This window comes from Rosa chinensis, chromosome 4 (assembly GCF_002994745.2).
Source record: "Rosa chinensis cultivar Old Blush chromosome 4, RchiOBHm-V2, whole genome shotgun sequence".
Lineage (NCBI taxonomy): Eukaryota > Viridiplantae > Streptophyta > Magnoliopsida > Rosales > Rosaceae > Rosa > Rosa chinensis.
In genome coordinates this window covers 53,466,040-53,490,081 of record NC_037091.1, presented here as the reverse complement: position 1 = coordinate 53,490,081, position 24,042 = coordinate 53,466,040, and the positions used below count along the sequence as shown (strand labels likewise).

General features: G+C 37.4%; 2 protein-coding genes across 2 annotated transcripts; both read left to right on the top strand.

Annotated features, from left to right (window-relative positions):
- Positions 1 to 11,266: 11,266 nt before the first annotated feature.
- On the top strand, positions 11,267 to 12,358 carry LOC112198170. The gene has a single exon (XM_024339242.2). The coding sequence runs from the start codon at positions 11,459 to 11,461 to the stop codon at positions 12,032 to 12,034; it is 576 nt and encodes a 191-aa protein (XP_024195010.1). The 5' UTR covers positions 11,267 to 11,458; the 3' UTR covers positions 12,035 to 12,358.
- A 6,181-nt stretch (positions 12,359 to 18,539) lies between these two features.
- On the top strand, positions 18,540 to 24,013 carry LOC112198333 (DNA replication licensing factor MCM2). The gene is made up of 17 exons (XM_024339433.2): positions 18,540 to 18,826; positions 18,926 to 19,104; positions 19,337 to 19,503; positions 19,590 to 19,776; positions 19,908 to 20,127; positions 20,213 to 20,420; positions 20,639 to 20,773; positions 20,871 to 21,062; positions 21,143 to 21,315; positions 21,394 to 21,582; positions 21,693 to 21,809; positions 21,965 to 22,049; positions 22,170 to 22,322; positions 22,424 to 22,549; positions 22,637 to 22,819; positions 23,327 to 23,488; positions 23,627 to 24,013. Exons 1-17 carry the CDS (start codon positions 18,603 to 18,605, stop codon positions 23,741 to 23,743), a joined length of 2,817 nt encoding a protein of 938 aa, XP_024195201.1. The 5' UTR covers positions 18,540 to 18,602; the 3' UTR covers positions 23,744 to 24,013.
- The last annotated feature ends 29 nt before the right edge of the window (positions 24,014 to 24,042 follow it).

The window sequence follows — 24,042 nt, the reverse complement described above, 5'->3', positions numbered from 1 at the left end:
AAGTATGTGGAATGACTACATTAATTCCGTGAGAAATTCAGAAAAGAGGACGGCTTGGAGAGCAAGGAGGACGTCCCCTATATAACCTCCCCTCTTCTCAACGTTTTGAGGGCGAAGTTCCATTCTTTACGTTTACACTTTGAGAAAATAATTCAGAAAACTCTTTAGACTAGCCGTGCTCCTCTCCATCCTCTAGGGCAACCACGAAGTGCAAGCAAGGCCAAGGAAGAAGAAGACAAGCCGTGCACACCATCCACCCTCCACCTTGAAGATTGCTTTCGAAATTCAAGAGACCACATCATCACTTCATTCATCTCATCTTCATCACGGTGTAATCCGATTCTCCTTGTACCTTTGCTTTGTATTTTCGTTGGTTTTGCCTTAGTTGACACATATGTATGAACAAGTATTGTTTTCTGAAATTTTATGATGAATTGTTAATTTTCAGATTCATATATTGCGATTTATGGTTGCTTTTGTGTGAGTGTTTGATTAAATTTGCATGATAGATAACTTTTGTATTTTAATCTTATGTGGTTGCAAACACTTAGGGTTTTGATATAATTGGTGCTACGAATTTAAGAACATGAATCAACTTTTTGGTTTTGTGTTCTTGGATCGATAAGTAGTAAAGGTTTTGTACAAAAACCGAATTTAATCAAAGAAGATTGCAATTAGGTGGACTTTTTCATACTAAGTTGCACATTTGAGTTGACAGCCTTTCTAGGTGCTTAATGCGTTAAACATGACATGATTGACTAGCTTTCTAGGGTTTGATTGCATGTTTGATAGGATTAGTCTAGGTGCTTTCGCTTAGGTTAATTAGCATTGAAAGTAAAATATGGGAAATTGTTTGCTTTTGAACGTTTCACATGATCAACTCCTCTTGCATGACTATGATGAACAATGATGAACTTGAATCAATTTTAATCATGAGTTTCGACTTTGATCTTTGTTCTTACATTCCATTTATATTTTTATGTTTTTGCGTTTTTAATTATTTAGTTAGCTTTTATTTTCGAAAATAGAAAACCAAAATCAAAAATCCCCCCTTTTTCGTAAATATGTATATATTTTGTTTTATTTTTGTAAATATTATACTTTGTTTTAATTTTAATTGTTTAATTGTTTGATAATGACAGGTGTACCCTCAATCCCCGGAATAGAACGATCCCTATTTACTTTATACTACTAATGACATTTCAGGGTTAAATTATGCGCTTGCTTTCAGGCGCATCAATTTTTGGCGCCGTTGCCGGGGATTGAAAAATCATTTGTCATATTGTGAATATTTGTTTTGTTTATATGTGTGTTCGAAAAAAAAAAAAAAATATTACTTGTTAATTGTTTGTAATTCTCTTAATTGTTAGTTAATTAGTTAATTAATTACTTAGGTTGTTATTTATATTATTGAACACGAATTTTAATTGTGAGTTGTAAATTAAAGAGGAATAGGTGAAGTCGTGTTTATTAATATTGGCCTAAACCCCTTATTGGTACCTAGTCCAGGTCCCTTAAGGTTGAGGGCGGCCTTTATTAACATTCATTGAACTGTCTTCACACTTAGGACCTTTTTCATCCAAGTAAGTACAGCCTATGTGGGATGGTGTCTAGGAAGGGGACAACGATCATGACGGTTTTTGAATCCAGAAGTGCTTACAAATGGGCTTTGCTCATGCCAAAATGGATTTTGTCTCTCGTGTTCGCCCTCCCCTACCTGGCCATTTCAGTAAGGTTGCCCAAAGGATGTAGGAGGGACTTGGTGTCTAGACGACTATACTTGGGCCGCACGTCCTCTTGATTTACCGCTTGGAATTGAATTTGAAATCAATGGTATTTGTAACAAACGAAAATGTTGTGATTCACTAAGGTATATTGGATTAAACATAGTCTTGAAAAGGGTAGCTGTTTCAGTCCCATTGCACATCGAGACTCCCTGTTCCCGTACCTAAGTGTTGAAAATAATTGTAAAGGAAAGGAAAGAATGTAAATATTTGTAAGTATTTTCGTACAAAGAAAGAAAAGAAAAAAAAAAAAAAAAAACACTTGTGTAAATATTTTTCGTGTTTTTTTTTTTTTTTTTTTTTTTTTTTTTTTACTCACTTGTGTACTTAACTTGTTAATATTACATGTAGTTTGTAATTCACTAACTTGTTATACTTGTTTATATACATATATATATATATATATATTTTTTTTTTTTTGTATTTCTTTGTTAATTATAGTCACTAACTTTATTTAATGGAGGTACCGTCTGGCTGAAAGACGTTAAATTCAAGCGCTGCTTGGGAGGCAACCCAATTCAGAAGCAGCTGTGAAGGAGTCTTCAATAACACAGATTTGCTTTCTCTTTCGCTATTTCTTTTACTTTATAATTTTCTCCTTTATTTTTGTAGTCTTTTCGTAAATTCCATTCCTATATGCTTAATTGTTTCATTGCATGCTTATGATTGATTACATTGAGGACAATGCAATATTTAAGTGTGGGGGAAGGGATTTACACTTTTATCTTGAGTCATATATTGAAAAATACAAAAAAAGTGAAAAATGTCAAAAATTTAAAAATTTTTGTTGCTTTTATTTATTGAGTCTTAGGATGCCCTTTCAACTGTCTAGGATGATTCTATATCTCTGAAATCATGATTAAAAGAGGATCACAAAATTGAGATGATTTCTAAAATGGTATTCTTTGGTTAATTGAGATATATGAAAAGTATATGCATGTGTAGTGGATATGGATTTGTGACCTTGGTACAGAATATGAGCATGTTAAGATGAGTTTTGATTCATATAAACCCATGTGAGATAATTGAGCCCATGTCCCTTTTTCTTGGAGTGAATCGAAAATATATATTCTTATTTTCTTGGCGATGTTTTGATGATCTCATTATTCTTTCATTTGATTGATTACTTGCCATAGATTAAGTTTGATGGACTAGAGAATGCTAGAATTCACTCTTGTACTTGTTGAAACGTTATATCAATACATGGCCCTGATTCTGGAAAGGATAGAGGCACCCTAGGAATTACCACCATTGCCATATGAACCTGTGTCCCTAATTGTGCCCGTCGTGGGACTCCCCTAGATAAGCCCCTTTGAGCCTACATTAAGCCTTTTCATTCATCACCCTTAAAACCCTTAACCATGAAGCTTAGTATAGTTACAACCTTACCCTTTGTTCTAAGAACTTAGTAGAGCTATCTTTTGAGACATACTACATGGGTTTGGTGCTAAGGATGAAGATTGAGAAGAGGTGAAAGTTCAAGTGTGGGGGTAGACTTGTCCATAAACAAAAGAAAATAAAAATATGTGAAAGCCGTGAAAAAATGAAAGAAAAGAAAAAATATGTACGGCTAAAAAGAAAGAAAATGTTTATGGATTTTAGTCCCCCATATTTAGTGATTTTGGAGTTTACTTTGAACTGAAGGCCCACTACAGAAAAAAAATTTGGCCTTTGTCCATTCACTATAGTTTAAGGGAAGTTTACAATGAAGATTGGGCCCAACATGAAGACATTAGGCCCCTTTTATGTTACCTCTAGGGAAAGTGACGTTTTTGCAATGCTTTGGTGGAAATTCTTGAGGTCTCTACATTTACATGTGCTCTACTAGGTTTTTAGGACACTTTGATAAATCCTTACCTTTCGTTTCTTTAAACCTTGAGCCTTAGCCCCATTACAACCTTGAGATGACCTTCTTGATCCTTAAGATGGGACAGCACTTGATGTGGAGATGAGTTACAAGAGTTGAACCTATGGCTTGGGTCCATCTGTGCAAGTAGTTGGTATCCTTCATGAGATCTTTAAAGAAAATTATACATGTGCTTTCGTTTCTTGGATTATGTGATATACTTGCTATCTTTCACATATACTTGAGTGTATAAGCTTTTAAGCATTGCCATGATCTGAGAGAAGAAAGAGTGGATATAACTTGTGAGGATTTGAATCATACTTGTTTGAAGCATGCTTAACAGAAACCATCACCATTGTTCCAACCAAGTCCTACTTGTGTATATGTAACTTATGTGTTTTAATTAACTCTCGAATGCCTAAACATTTATTCTTGGTGAAGTGCTAACCTTGGTGTTGTGAAAGTAAGAGATTGCTGAGACAAAAAGTTGAAGGGCTATAGAGTCTTTGTATGTTTAGAGTCTTTAATTTCTGTTGAGTCTTAGTGTGATTTTGCTAAGGGACTAGCAAAAGCTAAGTGTGGGGGAATTTGATAGGAGCATTTTAATGCGACGTTTTACTTGCTTTTCCCTGCATTTTCTGCGTTATTTCCTTAATAAAACCCTGTTTAGGAAACTTTCCATTCTTTGATTGGGAAAGTTCCTATTTGTAGAAAGTTTCTATTTTTGTAGTTTCTATTTGTCATTTTTTTGTAAGTTTCCATTTTCAGTAGTTTCTATTTTTCATTTTTAGAAAGTTTCCCATTTTCAGTTTAGGAAAGTTGCCATTTTTCATTTTAGGAAAGTTTCTATTTTTCTTATCAGTTTCTATTTTCAGGACCTCCGAGCTAAAAAGTGGAAATGAACGCACGAATGGAAAGAGGAGCTTGCGAAAGTCAAGGGGAGCGAAGATGAAGAACAATGAGCCACAGAAATGAGCAGAAATGAAGAAAAGAAGTTTTCCTGGTCCAACCAGGAAACCCTGCGAAAAGGAGGAAAGCTTACCTATGAAGTTTCCAACGTTATCATGAAAAAGAAATGGAAAAATGAAGTGTTATGACGTTGGAAGGTGACAAGGCTTGAAGTTGAAGTAACAAGGCCCAAGAACTCTCAAGAATGAAGTGGATTTTCGGCAAATGGATCAAAGGCCCATTAAGCCCATGCAAGTAGGGTTTATGACGCATGAATAAACCCTAGGGGAGAATTTGCCGTCCAAAGCAAGAGAGAAACAAGGAAGTTGGCGTTAAAAATCAGAAAATAAGAAGAGATTTTCTAGGGAGATTTTCTAGGGCTATTTTTATGGAAAGAAAATACTTGGAGATAAACCCTAGAGATATTATTGCCGTGGAATTCCAAGAGGAAAAGAAGGAATTGCCGTGAATTAAAGAAGAAACCCTAGAGAATTCGGCAAGGAGATATTCAAGGGAGAAATAAAAGGAAAGAGAAAAAGGTGGAGACCAAGAAAAGCTCAAAAGAAGTCTAGATACATTCCTTAATTCCCTAAAGGAAGTTTGGCCGAATTGAACTACAAAAATCAGAATTATATCAAGGGAATTTCGGCAAGATTATTTAGGGAATTAATATTGGAATTTTGTGATTGGTTGCACCACCTCATAGGGCTTATGTGGCAAGCTTGCATTGGAGGAAAGTATGTGGAATGACTACATTAATTCCGTGAGAAATTCAGAAAAGAGGACGGCTTGGAGAGCAAGGAGGACGTCCCCTATATAACCTCCCCTCTTCTCAACGTTTTGAGGGCGAAGTTCCATTCTTTACGTTTACACTTTGAGAAAATAATTCAGAAAACTCTTTAGACTAGCCGTGCTCCTCTCCATCCTCTAGGGCAACCACGAAGTGCAAGCAAGGCCAAGGAAGAAGAAGACAAGCCGTGCACACCATCCACCCTCCACCTTGAAGATTGCTTTCGAAATTCAAGAGACCACATCATCACTTCATTCATCTCATCTTCATCACGGTGTAATCCGATTCTCCTTGTACCTTTGCTTTGTATTTTCGTTGGTTTTGCCTTAGTTGACACATATGTATGAACAAGTATTGTTTTCTGAAATTTTATGATGAATTGTTAATTTTCAGATTCATATATTGCGATTTATGGTTGCTTTTGTGTGAGTGTTTGATTAAATTTGCATGATAGATAACTTTTGTATTTTAATCTTATGTGGTTGCAAACACTTAGGGTTTTGATATAATTGGTGCTACGAATTTAAGAACATGAATCAACTTTTTGGTTTTGTGTTCTTGGATCGATAAGTAGTAAAGGTTTTGTACAAAAACCGAATTTAATCAAAGAAGATTGCAATTAGGTGGACTTTTTCATACTAAGTTGCACATTTGAGTTGACAGCCTTTCTAGGTGCTTAATGCGTTAAACATGACATGATTGACTAGCTTTCTAGGGTTTGATTGCATGTTTGATAGGATTAGTCTAGGTGCTTTCGCTTAGGTTAATTAGCATTGAAAGTAAAATATGGGAAATTGTTTGCTTTTGAACGTTTCACATGATCAACTCCTCTTGCATGACTATGATGAACAATGATGAACTTGAATCAATTTTAATCATGAGTTTCGACTTTGATCTTTGTTCTTACATTCCATTTATATTTTTATGTTTTTGCGTTTTTAATTATTTAGTTAGCTTTTATTTTCGAAAATAGAAAACCAAAATCAAAAATCCCCCCTTTTTCGTAAATATGTATATATTTTGTTTTATTTTTGTAAATATTATACTTTGTTTTAATTTTAATTGTTTAATTGTTTGATAATGACAGGTGTACCCTCAATCCCCGGAATAGAACGATCCCTATTTACTTTATACTACTAATGACATTTCAGGGTTAAATTATGCGCTTGCTTTCAGGCGCATCACAGTGATGAATAAAAACCTCCAAGATGATCTAGTCGATCACCTATGGACCATGAAGTTACAAGCTGATCAGAACCAGCAGTGAGGAGTTTTTTTTTTTTGTGCTTTCAATAAGTGGTCATGGCCTACTTTAGTTGTGTGCTTTTAATTTGTGTTGTGTGCTTTTACTTTGTATTGTGTGCTTTTACTTTGTATTGTATGCTTTTAATTTGTGTGTTGTGCTTTATTATGAAAATAAAAGTTCAATGTATTTTTTCGAAGATGATCTACTCAACAAAATAATTGTTATTATCATAAATTAAAACACAAACCATTCAAAGCAACTAACAATATTAATTACATCCAAGATGTCTCGCCAAGTGGATCATAAGTGGTCAAGCTTGTGTTGTCTCCTTCAGGGGGTGTAGGATCTTGAGATTGTTCCGGGATGCTTGAAGTTTCTGCCTCCTTATCAATTATTTGTTGTTGCTTCCTCTCCCATAACTCCTCTTTCTTGGGTGAAAATTGATGGATCCACCTGCATCGTGCGAGCATCTTCAGCGCGTTGCTCAATTAGTTGACCTTCCTCAAACTGTCGTTGCCTTTGTTGGTACTCGTGTTCTGTTTGTTCATAACATTTCTGCATTTGAACTCGTAGGCCATCCGCATTCTGCTTATTGCTTTTTTTCTTAGCTAGCTTTTGTGCTTTCTGTCCTTGAGGACGTGCCTTTCTTGATGACGGAAGCTCATCCTCAGTAGTGGGTGTTCCATCGTCATCCAAGTTGACATGATTAGGAACACTAAAGTAGGTGTTATCCATTGATGGCGTTTTCCCAAACTTTTCCGTATTTTTCAAGTATTGCCAACAATGGTCAAACAAAAAATCACAACCTTCTGAGTCGTAGTACGTTGATTTAACATTCATGAGCTACATATAATATTAAGTAAATAAAATATTTAAAAAATGACCTTGGCTTAGTATAAATCGATCAATAAACTAAGCAACTAACAATTTTACTTTTAACAACTACATGAGAAATAAAAATATAATAATTATTAAACATATTTCAATATAATTACCTCGTCCTCCATATTTTCGCCGCTTCTTCGTTGAAAGTGTTCGACCTTGTTAAGAGCTTGGCGCCACTTCATACATGCCGAACTTATTTTCTTCCAACGAGCGTGGCAACTAGAATGTGTTCTATCCATGCAACCGGCCGGTTTGTGAGCATTGTACTCCTCCGCCACACGACTCCACAATAAGTCTGACTTTTGATCTTTTCCGATGCAACCATCACCCCCAACGGTGATCCAAGCTTGGCAAAGAATAACTTCTTCATTGTGCCTCCAAGAATCCCCTCTTGGAGCCATTTTTTCCAAGAAAAAAAAAAAGGAAGATATATTTAAGAACAAGAAGATGGGTTAATGAATGGGAAATTGTGAAGGAGATGGAGGATATTTGGTGTGAGAAAATAGAAAAGAATGGGTTGGTATTTATAGAATTTCCTATATTTTATTGTTCCAACGGATATATTTTTTCCCCATAATTTTCTAGTATTTTTTTAAAAAAATTTTGGAACAAAAATGAAATAATAACCTTTCATTTAATAAGAGCCGTTGATAAGTTTTTTTCCCTCAAATCTGAGCCATCAGATCAAAATAGATCCGTTCAGTGTAAAAAAAAAAGAATAAAAAAAAAAGCCAACATCAGACCGTCCATTTTCAAAATGGAGCTATCTCAGCTGTGCATTTAGTGACCGTTGAGTGTGTCAACGGTCGGTAGCAGACATAATCGAGTTGCGGGGCCCACTGCAGCAGACGACCTGCATATGCTTTTTCTCTCTCCAGTGCAAGTTGGCGCGTCTTCCTCCTCTCCTGTTCTCCTTTCTGCGCGTGCTGCCCACCCAAGCCTTCCAGCGAGTCAGACCACATATTGGGCTAGGTAATCAGAAAGTGTGGTCCCGGGCAACAGTGCTGAGTTTTGGACTTGGATTTGTCTCAAATATGAGACTACAAATGAGCCAAAGTCCCATATTTATAGGACCAGATCCACCAAAAACACAAGGTTTGAGAAGAAAAGTCTTATAATTGGCAAAATTTTGGTTTGGCACCCCATATGGTTGGATTTGCCCTAATCTCCCAAAATTTAGACAAATAAAACTTTCATTACAGAAAAAAAACAAGGAGACTACATCAATTCAAAACGTCTATTGCCCTCAATAGCCGTCTATTGCCCTCCAATAGAACTTTCAGTAACCGGAATGGAAACTAATTTTCCTAAATTTAGACAAAAAAACTTTGATTAGAAAAAAAAATAAAATTATATCAATTTAAAAACGCCTATTGGGGTAATAGACGTCTATTAGGGGGCAATAGACATTCAAATTTTTTTTTTCTTTCCTTCTGTCCCGTTACTTAAAACAAAAAAAAACAAAAAATTGATTTGGGCACCCAACCACCAAGCTCCTCTGCCACAGCCTGGGTCAAGCACTGGCGGCGTCCAAGAGGCCATCGGCGACGCCAAGGAGACTGCGAGGCATCCAGGAGGCCATTGAAGACGTCATATGGTTGTCGTTGTCAGCGCCGGCCAAGCTTGGGCGAGCTGCAGCAGAATCTGGCCAAAAGTCGACCCGCACCGGCGAGGCGTCTAGGAGGCCATCGACGACGTCATCTGATCGTCGTTGTCAGAGCAACAGCGGTTGGACGCGGTCGAGCTCACCGACGAGTTGCTGCGAAATCTGGGTGAGAGGTCGAACCGCGCCGGAGTTGGAGATCGGGGAGCGAATCGTCGCCTGCCGGAGGTAGAGAGAGAGAGAGAGAGAGAGAGAGAGAGAGAGAGAGAGAGAGAGAGAGAGATTATAGGCATATGTGTAGTTTATTAATTTAAATAAGGGCAAAATTGTCTTTCTACGTTAAATTGGGTAACATTGAATAAAAATATGTTGGTGGGGTAAGTGAGATAAATTTGCCTCATTTAGTCATTTTGGTACTTTTGGTCAAGAACTCTTTTAACAAATGCATTGTCTCTTTTTTTTTTTTTTTTCTCAAGAAATATAAAAGTGGGTTACCCAATATGAGATAGCATTATCTTCACTAATCTTTATGGATCCCTATGTGCATGTACTATTGACATTGGTGTTGCACATCAGATGTAATACGATCTAGCCAATACCCGTGAATTTTCTTAGAGAACATCACTTCCATCTCTTTGCTAATCCAATTCTAGAACCCTAGGGCTTCCAAAATTTTCTTACTGCCATTTCACAGTTCACACGAGGATGGTGCCATTTTTGGCATGGCATTATACAAAGTCATACCACGAGGAGACTTGGGAGGGTGACTTCGTGTTATGACTAAGCTAGCTAGATCTTGCTGATTAGTTATAATCATTATTACCAACAATAATAATCTCAAGTTGTGGTATTTTATAATAAGAATAATCAAAGCAAGGCATTTGCTTTTAACCCTATTATGAATGACAACCAATAAAGCTTCCCTGGTCTTCAGTCTTTTTCTTAGTAAAGAAGAAAAGCTGCAAGCTAGCCTAGCTAGTTTGGAACTTTGCATACCCTACCTTCCATTATTTCCCAAAGGACTAGGGTCAAAACAGTGAGAATTTCATGCATGTTATTCTTAATATTTACCTGTTTTGTATGTGACTGTGAGATGCGCAAGATCTAAAACCAGATCTCAATTAAAGAAGAAAAGGGAGTTCAAATGATCTATTATATGTATAAAGAGGTGACGCTATGGAATTAGATTGTGATAAATAGTATCATCAAACATGATCTGTTTGGACGGAAGTGGTCACTGGCCTCTGAATTCCCTTCATCTTATGGTGTTGTTTAATAAACGTTTTCATACATTGATGGGATGTTTGTGAAAGCAGACAATATAGATGTCATGGAATGCAAATCAGACTCTCCTGCAGTATTGATTTTTACACTCAGAACACACTTGATCTTAACGAGTATGTTAATTAAATGATGTCGTGGTCTAGTGGATCAAAATCGTATTACTATCTAATGAACATGCTGAATGATTCAAAATTTATTTATCTTAAAATCATGATTAAATATTAGTAAATCGACCAAACTAATTAATGAACTGAGTATTGAATAGTGCATCTTTAGGCATTCAGTGATATACGAACGAAACATATAAAATGAATAGTTCAAATCGTGATTATTACTTCGTTATCAGGCATGAACACGAACTGATGAACGAAGTTAATTAGTCTGCAGGAAATCAAAACCTTAGAACAGAGGCAACGAATTATTCCCTCTTTTGTCCAAATTCACTTGTCACTGCTACTACTGGCCTCAACTTTCACCGGCCAACGGTCCGAATTTCCTTTTTAACACCTTTCCTTAGTGACAAAGGTAAAATAAAATAATGTGCTCCCAACCCAGAGAAGAAACCCTTTACCACCTGAGTGCCATTATTCCAGGGCACAATCGTCTTTTCAACCAGAAACATATGCTTTAGTTTCGGGGGCAAATGAATGATTGTCTGCACCCAGCTAGAATAGCCCTTATGATCACCATGCTTTTTAGGGTTTGTCCTGGAGTCGTGTACGGCGAGGATTGATCAGAATAAAGATGAAGGGCATGTGCACTGTGCTAAGCAAGAAGCTTCCGTAACTGAATACATATTTGTTGCTTTCACAGAAGCACTTTCCCCCCACCACTTCACAACCAAAACCCAGAAGCCGCTGCGCGCTTTTGCTTTTGCTTATTCTATATAAACCCCCCAAAGCCTCTTGTATTCCTTCATGCAAAGCTTCGACTAATCACACACTATAATCCTATTCATCAACATTGCATCTCCTATATCTCTCTTTATTTCCTTCCTTCCTTGTTCAAATCGAGTTTGTTCACTCCTGTTTGGTATTTCCTTTTTCCAAAGTTTTCAGTATACGTTTTCATCATGAAGAAGGCTTCAGTTTTCTTGAAGCAGATAATCACCTTGCTGAGCTCGATAGCCAAAGCCAAGACAATGGCGATCAAGAGCAAAACCAGCGCGGCCAAGGCTCGCCTCGTAATGTTCTCTTTGCTGAAGAACAAGAAGGTCTTGATGGACACTGTCTCCCACAAGTTTCATAACCTCCTCGGCCACCACGACAAAGACAGCAACCAAGGGGATGGCGATGGAGACGAGAGCCGGGCCATTGTGCTCTACAATGCCATTGCCAACGAGTACTCGCATGCAGCTGGCTCGAGCCGCCTGCACACTATTGAAGACGAGGAGGAGGATGACAATGACAAGTACCCAGATCTGAGGCACTGCCTTTTCGACGAAGACGAAAACTTTGATGACATTAAGGCCGGTGTGTCTGTGGTTGATATTGTCAAGAATTCGAGAGTGGAAGGAGAGGATTTCAAGCTGGAAGACGAGATAGATCAAGTTGCGGACTTGTTCATTACAAGGTTTCATAAACAAATCCGCTTGCAGAAGCTTGAGTCGTTCAAGAGGTACAAAGACATGCTCGAGAGAAGCACCTAGACTGGACTTAATTTCTCAGTGCAAAATTTTTTACATACATGTGGGGGGCATTCAATCCAACCCGCCCTCCTTATATTATATCTACTAGCTAGTACTTCTGTACTTGATCAGCCAACTCCTCACGCAGATAATTGGCCCGGCCGGTTTCAGAAGTTATATACATATAACTGAAACCATAGGCTTCGGGGTTTGGGGATTGTTTCTATTTTTTCTTTTTTCTTTTTCTCTTTGACATTTGTTGCCTTGTAATTTGCATAAGCTTAATGCTGCTACCACTACTGATGTATAGTTTTGATATGAATAAACGTTGGTATTGGTATGGTATTTTCCAATAGCTAATTAGCTATCAGCCAATATGACATATCTGTTTTTTTTTTTTTTTTTCGGTTACAACAGGTCTGTTATTGTTTGGAAAGCATAAATTCATCGGTACAATTATATATATCCACCCTTGATATGAAACTGACATGTGGACCGAAACATGGGACTCGAATTCCAACTTCGAACCAATACCTCGGACTCGGGACCCAAATCCTGATCGAGACCCCAATATGGGACCCGATAACTAGGGGCAAGGGAATAGACCAAGATTACTTAGAAACGAAGACAACACTCACAACATGATGGAAGAAGGAAACAGTGAGTCAGTGATGGAGCATGGTAATAAAGTGACTCTTAGAAAAGCTTGTGTTTCAAACAACATTTTTTGAAATAAGGAAAAAAATGCAACACATGATAAGCAATTAGATTGAGGGCTTTGAAATTATGGATGTACCGGAAAGCATCCATAGGAATCTTACTTGAACTAAATCAAGGTACATCTTAATAAGGTACAATGTGATGGGTTAGAATACTAATAACAAAAAGAAAATTATTTTGGTGAGTTTATTAAAAGGTTTGCTTAGTCTATCAACATTAGGCCTGATAATTTAGCGCATGACCCGTTAACCGCCCATTAACCATCCGCTAAAAACTCATTTATTTTCGCCAAATAACTTAACGAGTTAATGGGCTACCAACCCGTTAACAACCCGTTAGTTAACGGGAGGAAACGGGCTGCACGACGGAATCCATGGAGCCCAGTTTAAAGAAAAAAAGCAGTCTAACATTCTAACCTTCGTTTCTCTCGCAATCGCAGCTCACTCTCCTCTTCTCCACTTTAGCCGCCCGAACCCTCTACCCATCTCTACGCCGCCACTCTTAGCCGGCGTTGCCAAAGAGTTCGCCGACGAGCTCGGCTTCTTTCACTTCTCGCAACTCTTCATCTTCAGCTTGTTCTGTTCTCGTCGACGAGCTCCATGGTGAGTCATGCTTGTTCTGTTTCATTTATGTTTTCTCAGCTTTCTTTCTATCGATCTCTGCATTGTTTGTTTTATGGGATTTGCGAACTGGGTTATGTGTACTTGACCTTATATATATATAAACTTTTAATCTTTTGCAAATTGCAAGCTGGCTTTGGAGTTTGGAGGTCGAATCAGAAGAAGATTCATAACTTGTCCGATCTCTCCTCTGTTGATATAAATCTTTACTATTTGGATATGGGTTTTTCAATTTTTCTAATGTGCAATATATATGGATTTATATATATATATATATATATGGATTTTTCTGAGGTTTGCATATTTTTGTGTATTGTTCGAATTTCATCCTACGATTGTTGTTCAAAGTTTTGGTAATCATCTCATTCATTGCTTTCTGGCTTTTTTTGTTTTTTCCTCATAGTTGTAGGCATTTCCTGAATATTTTGCTAATCATGGTTTTTTTCTTTTTTCTTTTGGGCGTTCAAAGTTTCAATCTTGTTTGTTGTTTAGGATTGGTGTTTCTGATATATGCAATTTCTCTTGTGATTTTGTGAACTGGATTGTGATATTGCCCAATTGGGCTTTGATTTATGTTATTGGTTGTTTTCTTGATTGTGTTCAGAAAAGTATGAATGATGAGACAATTAATACAATGTAAGAAAGAGGAGAAGTTGTGGCAGAAAGTGGATATGGAACGAGTAGAAGACTTCTCGCTAGAGGTGTTTCCGGTTAGGAAGCGAAAGAAGACTTCTCGCTGTTGGATATCATTTAAAGAGTTGCCTGTGACTGAGGATCAAATAGAGCATGCAGAATGCATAAAGTGTGGAGCTGTGTATAAGTGTGATTCTGTTACGGGAACAGGTAGCCTTTTACTTCATCATGATACTTGTTATAGTTCAAGTAATGTAGTGTCACCTCAGTCTCCTACACGTTCTTCAAAATTTCAGTATGAAAAATTTTCTGAATTGTTAATCAAGGCCATTGTTCAGCATGACTTGCCATTTAGTTCTGTGGAGTATAAGGGAATCAAAGTTGTCTTTCAATATATTTCTCCTTCACTTAAGTTGCCTTGTAGAAATACCGTTAAAGACCATGTTTTGAAGCTATTTGATAGAGAAAAGTTGAAACTTCAGAATCTGTTAAGTTCAGTTAAGGGGAGAATTTGTTTAACTTCTGATTTGTGAAGTTCTTAAGCAACTGTTGGTTATTTAACACTCACAACACATTTCGTTGATTCGGAATGGAAATTGCATAAGAGGATACTTAGTTTTTGTCATATGCCTCCACCACATAATGGTAGTTTTTGTCATATGCCTCCACCACATAATGGTATTGCCCTAACTGAAAAGATCAATTTATTGATATGTGAGTGGGAGATTGATAAGAGATTGTTTTCGATTACATTGGATAATGCATCTGCTAATGATTCATTTGTTGAAAAATTGAGAACTCAATTGAACTTTAGAGGGCTTCTTTTATTAAATGGAAAATTTTTCCATGTTCGATGTTGTGCTCACATCTTGAATTTAATAGTTCAAGATGGATTGAAATCAATTGGTCATTCAGTTATAAAGGTACGTGATTGCATCAAGTACATTAAAGGTTCTATGGCAAGGAAGCAAGGATTTTTGGGGTGTATTGTACAAGTGGGAATGGGAGGTAGTAGAAGAGGCTTGAGACAAGATGTGCCCACTAGGTGGAACTCCACCTATCTTATGCCCGATAGTGCAATTTACTATCGTCGTGCATTGATTAACTTTTCATTAAGTGACATTGATTTTAAGTGTTGTCCATCTCCTGATGAATTGGGACAAAATAGAGAAGATTTCTAAATTTCTTGGATATTTCTATGAGGTCACTCTTTTATTTTTTGGAACCAAGTATCCTACTTCAAATTTGTTTTTTCCCAAGGTATTTGTTATCCAGCATAGCTGACTTGATGCATATACTCTCGCAAGCATACGAATCGTGTCAAAATAGGGAAGTATTAAGCCCAAAATTATCGTACCACGGGGATTAGTGGCTAACCCACAATCATTGGATAGTCGAAACTAGAGTCACTAAGAAATAAAGGAAAAAGAAAAGTAAAAAAAATAAAAATGCTATTCTAAGGCACCAAGCCATAGCAATGCTCGGCTTTAGTTTTCACCAAAGCCTAATCAAAACTAAGAGCCTAGTGGTGGATATGCACAAATGAGTCGAAAATTGTAGGAAGTTTTGAATTGTGAATTAACTAAATTAAACGCAACCGAAAAATAAACTAAACAACTAATTAACGAACTAGAAAATTAAATTTGGGTTTTCAAATTAATGGGAACATGGGTGTGTCGGGTGATTCACACTAATTATCTTGTAAACATCGATGCCAATTTCATAAATGCATGCATTTCCTATATGTGTTAAGTCCCGTATCTAGTACCGGTCAAGGTTACTAAACCAATTATCCTTTCGGTGTATGGATTATGCCGGTTAGGGCCACAATCAACTCTCTAATTTGGGCATTACGCAGGTCAAGGCCGCAATATCCAAAATTAGAGGCCTAAAGAGCAAGATAATAGAGACCCAAGCAAGCTTAGCTACAATTAAGGTAGCTAATGGTTACCACACTTAAATCTTATATGCCACAAGGTTAATAAGTTGTCAATTTATCAATCTATTCATCACAATTGCCCACAACATATATAATTTCAAAGGGTGACAAAGCCTAGAAACATGCTTTTTAAGGACCAATAAATTCGGATTTAAAGCATACACAATAGAAATTGCATTTATTAAAAGTAAAGCATCAAATTTATACAAGATGAGTTAGGGCTTCACAACCCTAACTCCCAAAATTGAATTACTCACTATCCATAGTCAAATACATCATCAATAGCAAATACAATTATGGAATAGATAATAAGGAAGAGAAGGGAGAGTTAGCTTGGTCACTTTTAGCTATGAGCTAGTATGAACCAAGTAATTTATTCACCCAACTACCCAAAATAGAAGTGTGGTGCTCTTGATGATAATTGTTTGAAGCTTGAGTGAGAAATCCTCCAAATACACACAAGAAAAGTAAAGAAAATAAGAGAAATGGAAGGGTGGAAATGAGAGGGCTGCTGCCCTCCCCCGATGGAAACTGGGAAGTGCGGCGCGGTAGCTGTTATCATGTGTGAGAGGGGATGAATATATGAAGGGTTTTAATTGTGGCTTGGTCTACTCGGGTGGCTGGGAGAGAATGGGAAAGAAGATAAAAATTTGATGAGGTAGCAGCATGTAAATGGCCAAGAAATTAATGAAAGTGTGCAATTGGTCAAATGTATAATTACATTCATTATCCTGCATGTGGGTTTTGGAAGAGAAGGGTGCAATCTTTGCTTTGATTAATTAAGTAATTAATCACTTTGATTAATTAACTTAATTAACTAAGCTTCATTCCTTTTCTTCAATTTTCTTCTTGTTCTTTTTCTTTTCTATTTTTCTTTCTTTCCCATTTTTCTTTCTTTCCCACTTTCCACAATCTCGAATATCCACGTATGTTGTTAAGGGACTAGTCGGGTTTCGCTCTCTAGTTTGCATTGACCATGGTTGACCGTGTCAATAATTCGTCATTTTCTCGGAAACTCCAATTAGCTCCATTTTTTGCACAACTTCATCCGACATTTACAACTCCGCTTATTTACTACACAATAGATAAAAATGGATTAATTACATTATAATTGACTTGGAGATTAGCTAATTTCTTGTATTTTAGATATAATTACACGCATATAAATGCGTATAATCAACAACATTCAACAAGCCATGAGACACCAAGATGGCTTCATGAGACGAATGGGATTAGAGATGAAAATGAAGTTTGAAAAATATTGGTCGGATTGCAGCTTGATCTTTGGAATTGCAATTGTGATGGATCCTCGATACAAAATGGAATTTGTAGAGTGGGCCTATAGCAAGCTCTATGGTGTGAACTCTGAGCAGTTGAAGCAATTCACTGATACGTTGTTTTCTCTATTTGATGTATATGTGGAGAAGTGGTCTAATCCCAATAATTCAAGTGGTTTCATGAGTGAGAGTTGTTCTCAAACTGAAGGTGAAGACACCATTTTGGAGGTAAACACCATTATTAGTCATCTACTTTCCATTATTAGCTTCTTATCTTTTCATCATGTGAATATTTATTTTAATTTGCCTCTCTTTCTTTTTGCGTAATTTAGACCAAGAGCGAACTAATGTGGAGCAACTTATTGAAGATGTTTTGGATTTGACATTGGACGGACAAAGCCACACCTACTAAAGACTTTTTTAGTTTCATGTAATGATTTGCTTTGAATTTGTAATATTTTAGTTTCAAGTAACATTGGATTTAACTTATTATGAGAATTGTGAGTTTAATATAAATTTAACTTTTGATCTAATGATTTTCTTTGAGTTTGTTGATTTTCAAAGCAATAATGAAAAAGAGTTTCAATTGGTAACGGGCATGTTGAGATTATTGCTTACAGAGAAGCTGTTAATTTTGTGTTGGAGCATTCAATTCAACCTGTGATTTTGGAGACTGATTAATTGGTATTGAAGCAACTATTGTGTCAAGTAGATATGCAGAATACACCTGCAATGGGAAGACTTTATGAGGACCTCATATTTGATGTGAAAGCTGTTAACCAGGTTCGAATAATACATGCTAAGAGCCTAAGAGAGAAGCAAACAAGGCAGCGCAGTTGCTGCTGCTTGAACCAACCTTTTTTGGGTTGGAAAAGGTTTTTTTTTTTAAAAAAAAATTTTAAAAAGGTAATTGATTAGAAAAGAATTTTAAAATGAAAAAAAAAAAAAAAAATTTCCTTAGCAGTCTTAATGGGTTCCAATAGGTAACCCGCGAACCCGTTGGGTTCAACTCGTTAATCCCGCCCGTAACAGCACTGTTGCCAGGCCTATTCAACATTTCCCTAAAATTTCATCCAACTTTTCATCTATTATTGGTGTAATCATACAGTTCGACACACAACACCAGAGATCTGACAGTCTTCTGTTTTAACAACAACTATCACAGACTCGGCCCAACAAAGAAATTGTTTTATAAATCGCAAGTTTAGGCCCAAAAACATTCGGGTCAAGCGGATACGGATCGTGGTCCCCCGATTAAAGCAACGTGGCCTCCCACGTGAGGCAAAATAGCGGGAAAGGTTCCCGCCAAAATGTAAACCCTTAAAGCCCTAATCCCCAATCTCTCTAATCAATTTCCGCCGGCTTCAGCTATAGAGTGAGAGAGTGAAAGCAACTAAGAAATGGCAGACAACTCCGGGAATCCGCCGTCGACGCCGGACTCACCAACGTCGGTAGGGTTCAACACCGACCAGCTGCCGCACACGAGCCGCACCTCCGAGAACTTCTCCTCCTCCGGCGACGAGGCCGACGTCGACCCCAATATCCTCCAAGATGACGTGGAGGACGACCTCCTTGTCGAAGAAGAGCCGGAGGGGGAGGATCTCCTGGAAGGAAATTACATGGAGTAAGTAGTTCGATTTTTTTGTGTTTGTTTGTAAAGTCATGGATTTAAAATTGATTTGTAGTTCGATTTTGACTGAAAATTTTGTGAAATGGAATATAGGGACTACCGGAGAATGGATGAGATGGATCAGTACGAGTCGGTGGGGCTGGATGATTCGGCTGAGGACGAGAGGGATTTGGATCAGATCATGGCGGATCGCCGGGCGGCTGAACTTGAGCTTGATAAACGCGACGGCGTACCGGCCTCTCGCAAGCTTCCTCATCTTCTTCATGACCAAGGTACTCTCATCCAACTCTTGTTGCACTCAATTTGGGGTTCCAGTACAATTAGGGAAGAAAAAAAAAGGAATATAATTGGAAAAATATGAATGGAATGCATCTTTATTAGATGATGATGATATGATGGTTGTGGTGGTAATGTAGTGTTGTAGACACAGTTAGGAAATAGGAATTGAATGAAAATGTTTTAGTTGATGTTGGAGGTGGTGATGAGGTTGATGTTATGTTGCAGATACTGATGAGGACAACTACAGGCCTTCAAAGAGGGCGAGAGCTGACTTCAGGCCTCCAAGGAGCGCAGATGATACCGATGGAATGCCGAGTTCGCCTGGAAGATCACAGCCTGGACACTCCAGAGAGGATGTTCCCATGACTGATCAGACTGATGATCAATATGAGGTTTACCACTTTGCTTAAATAACTGTTTCTATGAATTTCTCAAGCTACACCATCAAACTGATGATCAATATGGGTTTTGTATGTAGGATGATGAAGACGAAGATGGGTTTGACATGTATCGTGTCCAGGGAACACTCCGAGAGTGGGTTACTAGAGATGAAGTACGAAGATTTATTGCCAAGAAATTTAAAGAGTTTCTACTCACCTATACAAATCAAAGGAACGATCATGGTGACATTGAATATGTTCGCCTTATTAATGAGATGGTGTTAGGTAAATGCATAGCTCCTTTCTACTGACTCTCTAGGTCTGCTCATGTATTCCTTTTATCTTAAGGAATTGTGTAAGCTACATAAAGCATTACATTATTTCACATATTAACCAATTCACTGTTGCATTTGCAGCGAACAAGTGTAGTCTGGAGATTGACTACAAGCAATTCATCTATGTTCATCCCAATATTGCTATTTGGTTGGCTGATGCGCCCCAGTCTGTCCTGGAAGTCATGGAAGATGTTGCGAAGAATGTTGTGTTTAATTTACACCCCAATTACAAACTTATCCATCAAAAGATCTATGTTCGCATAACTAACTTACCCGTTTATGATCAGATTCGTAACATTAGGTATGGTGGAGATTCATTTCTGTGGCAACATATATCTTTCACTTTTCTTTCTAGGTTAGTCTCATCATACTGTAATGATCTGCAGGCAGATTCATTTGAATACCATGATTCGTATTGGAGGGGTTGTGACCCGACGCTCTGGGGTGTTTCCCCAGTTGCAACAAGTAAAGTATGATTGCAATAAATGTGGAGCAGTCTTGGGGCCATTCTTTCAGAATTCTTATTCGGAAGTTAAAGTTGGTTCTTGCCCTGAGTGTCAATCCAAAGGGCCATTTACTGTCAATATTGAGCAGGTAAATTTTATATAAACTTACATGTGCCTTGGTATCCTGAAAATTTCTGAAGAGACGAAACAGAGTTACCATTGAATTGTACAATGCTTTAGCACCTCACATTTTCACTGTAAAAAAGATTTGAGACTGGAAGTTATCTTCTTTTCATTTCCATACATCTCTCTTATAAATATCTCTGTAACACAAACTTAATAATATATCCATTCATCTTATTTCAGACAATATACAGGAATTATCAAAAGCTTACGCTCCAGGAAAGCCCAGGAATAGTGCCTGCAGGTCGGCTTCCAAGATACAAGGAAGTGATACTATTGAATGATCTAATTGATTGTGCTCGTCCAGGGGAAGAGATCGTAAGTTCCTTATCTTGGTCTTGCTGATTTTTCTTGTTACCTGTTTTAGTGAATGCTTACTGATATGTTTTTATTTTGCTCATTTGGTATATTCCAGGAGGTCACTGGTATTTATTCAAACAATTTTGACTTGTCTTTGAATACAAAGAATGGTTTTCCTGTATTTGCTACTGTGGTTGAAGCAAATTATATCACGAAGAAGCAAGACCTCTTTTCTGCTTACAAACTTACTGAGGAAGACAAACAACAGATCGAAGCGTTATCTAAAGACCCAAGAATCGGAGAAAAGGTTTGTTAGCTAGACCCTCTTTGTCAACGCCTCTTATAAATATCATTATGAATAAAACTAAAGATGTTATGAACCAACAGATTGTCAAGTCCATTGCTCCATCTATATATGGCCATGAGGACATAAAGACTGCAATAGCTCTTGCCATGTTTGGAGGCCAAGAGAAAAATGTTGAGGGAAAACACCGACTGCGAGGTGATATAAACGTACTTCTCCTAGGTGATCCAGGCACAGCAAAATCACAATTTCTTAAGTAAGCTACTATCATTGGTTGTTGAAAAGACTATGGGGGTGGACATTTTAATAAAATATCAATTTTCTCTCTCATTAGGTATGTTGAAAAGACTGGGCAGAGGGCTGTGTATACCACTGGTAAAGGAGCATCTGCTGTGGGGCTTACAGCAGCTGTGCACAAGGATCCAGTTACAAAGGAGTGGACCCTTGAAGGAGGAGCCCTTGTTCTAGCAGACAAGGGAATATGCCTTATTGATGAATTTGACAAAATGAATGATCAGGACAGGTATGCAAATCCTCCCATCAAATACGCTTCCCGACTTCTTTTGATGCTTGAGGATTATTTTCTTTCTTCTTTTTCTTATTTTTTATCTTTTTTTTTTAATCTGCGGTTAGGGTGAGTATTCATGAAGCAATGGAGCAGCAAAGTATTAGCATATCGAAAGCTGGGATTGTCACTTCTCTCCAAGCACGCTGCTCTGTCATTGCAGCTGCAAACCCTGTTGGAGGAAGGTATGTTTGTGAATAAATTATGAGAAGTATACAACTTTGACATACATATCAGAAATGTGCAATTACATTTTTAAACCACAATGTTTTTCTTGTCCTCATCCAACCATCCACTTGGATTTCTAGGAACAAATCTAACCTGTATGTCTATATTCCAGATATGATTCCTCAAAAACATTTACACAAAATGTTGAGTTGACAGATCCCATCGTCTCTCGTTTTGACATCCTTTGTGTTGTGAAGGTCAGAAATTGGCAAACTCTATCCTTCTTTCCCACCTTTGTGTGTGTGTGTGTGTTTTTTTTTTTTTTTTTTTTTTCTTTTCCAGTTCATTTTAACGGGGTGGAAATTGGTAACATGCAGGATGTGGTTGACCCCGTCACTGATGAAATGCTTGCAAAGTTTGTAGTTGATAGTCATTTCAAGTCGCAACCCAAGGGGGCTAATATGGATGATATAACCTTAGACGAGTCTCAAGAAGATATCCAAGCCTCCACCAGTCCAGTAGATCCTGATGTATAATACCATATCCTACTGAGTCTCTCATTTTGTTGGTTCTAAGTTTGTCTGAACTTGAGTCTTTTTCTGAATCTCATTTTGTTTTTCCTTCTTTTCAGATACTTCCTCAAGACTTGCTAAAGAAATACTTGACTTTTGCCAAGTTATATGTATTCCCAAGGTTGCACGATGCTGATTTGGATAAACTCTCAAATGTTTATGCTGAACTGCGGCGAGAATCTTCGGTTAGTTTTTCTCATACTTGTTTTCTGTTGAAGAGTTTTTGTTTTGGGTTATTATAGGAGGCTTACTATTTCATTTGCCCTGTTTAGCATGGACAAGGAGTACCAATAGCCGTAAGGCACATAGAATCAATGATACGAATGTCTGAAGCACATGCAAGAATGCACCTTAGACATCAAGTAACCGGAGATGATGTGGACATGGCAATTCGCGTAGCACTCGATTCATTCATCTCAACCCAAAAATTTGGAGTGCAGAAAGCTCTACAAAAGGTATCAAAAGACTGGCACACCTTTTCTTTTTCTATTTCTTTTTTCCCATACTAGTCTTTAGAAATTGTTCCGGAGCTTCTAGTAGTTGATGGCAAGTCTAGTTGCCTCATTGAAGGGTTCTGATATCAACTTACACTTCTCATGGCAATGGAAATTTTACATGGTAATTTGCATGGTCAATTGGATGTGTGAGGATTCTAAAGTAGGACACTGCTGCCAACTTGCTATTCATATTATTCTGTACTTGTTACTGGTTAATGCTCACAGATTAATCAATTGACTTGTAATAACTTCCATAAGTGGGCTGAACATGCCCTTAACTTTTGAAGATCAGAACTACGTTAAGTGTCATTAAACACCTGATCATATCCCTTCTATAACATCATGAATTGATAATTCTCCTATAACCATCTGAATTAGACTATAGACTACATGGTAAAAAGTTTGAAGTTCTTTAATAGTTGATTCTCCAAAATTTGGTTTTCAGAATTTGCTGTGTATTTGCAGAGTTTCAAAAGGCATATCACTTTCAAGAAAGATAGGAATGAACTGCTCCTCTTTCTTCTCAAAGAGCTTGTGAAGAATGCATTGCAGTTTGAAGAAATAGTTTCTGGCTCTTCTTTAGGGCTTACCCATGTTGATGTAAAAGTGGGAGATTTGCTGAACAAGGTAATGCAAACGGGAATAATGGATATGAAAACTTTTTACCAGCATACACAAATTAGGCACTTACCTTTTTCTTTTTGGGTTGGACCAAAATAAACACTTACCATTTAGCTGACTGCATTTTATTTCATTTTTTTGCAGGCAAACGAGCATGAAATCTATGATCTAAACCCCTTCTTTACTAGTGCTCTTTTTACACGTGCCAATTTTGTGTTGGATGAAGAGCGGGGATTGATAAGGCATCGCCTTTCAGGATGATGTGGAAATGAAGAGCAAGAGTTTTTCAGAACTACAGTAGTAGCTCTCCTTTTTTTCGTTGGGCAATGAACTAGACAAGTAGCTAGCAAGAAGATCTGAGAATTTCCATGTGCTTTGTTGAATGCTACCATATTATCTCTAGTCTTTGGAGTTCCTTTTCTTCGTAGTATTGCATTCCTGTCCACCGCATATTGTATAATTTGCTTTGGTAAAATTATGCTTACATTAATTGGAATCCAAGCTATGGTGAAACTTATGTAGTTCTCATTATACACTTTGGCTATGCATCTGAGTTTGAT

Excerpts from the sequence above, each read along its gene's own strand:
- LOC112198333 (XM_024339433.2), top strand. The coding sequence starts at position 18,603 with ATGGCAGACAACTCCGGGAATCCGCCGTCGACGCCGGACTCACCAACG. Across the intron at positions 20,421-20,638 it reads TTACTGTCAATATTGAGCAG|ACAATATACAGGAATTATCA; the intron begins GTAAATTTTATA and ends ATCTTATTTCAG. Across the intron at positions 21,063-21,142 it reads ACCCAAGAATCGGAGAAAAG|ATTGTCAAGTCCATTGCTCC; the intron begins GTTTGTTAGCTA and ends ATGAACCAACAG.
- LOC112198170 (XM_024339242.2), top strand. The coding sequence starts at position 11,459 with ATGAAGAAGGCTTCAGTTTTCTTGAAGCAGATAATCACCTTGCTGAGC.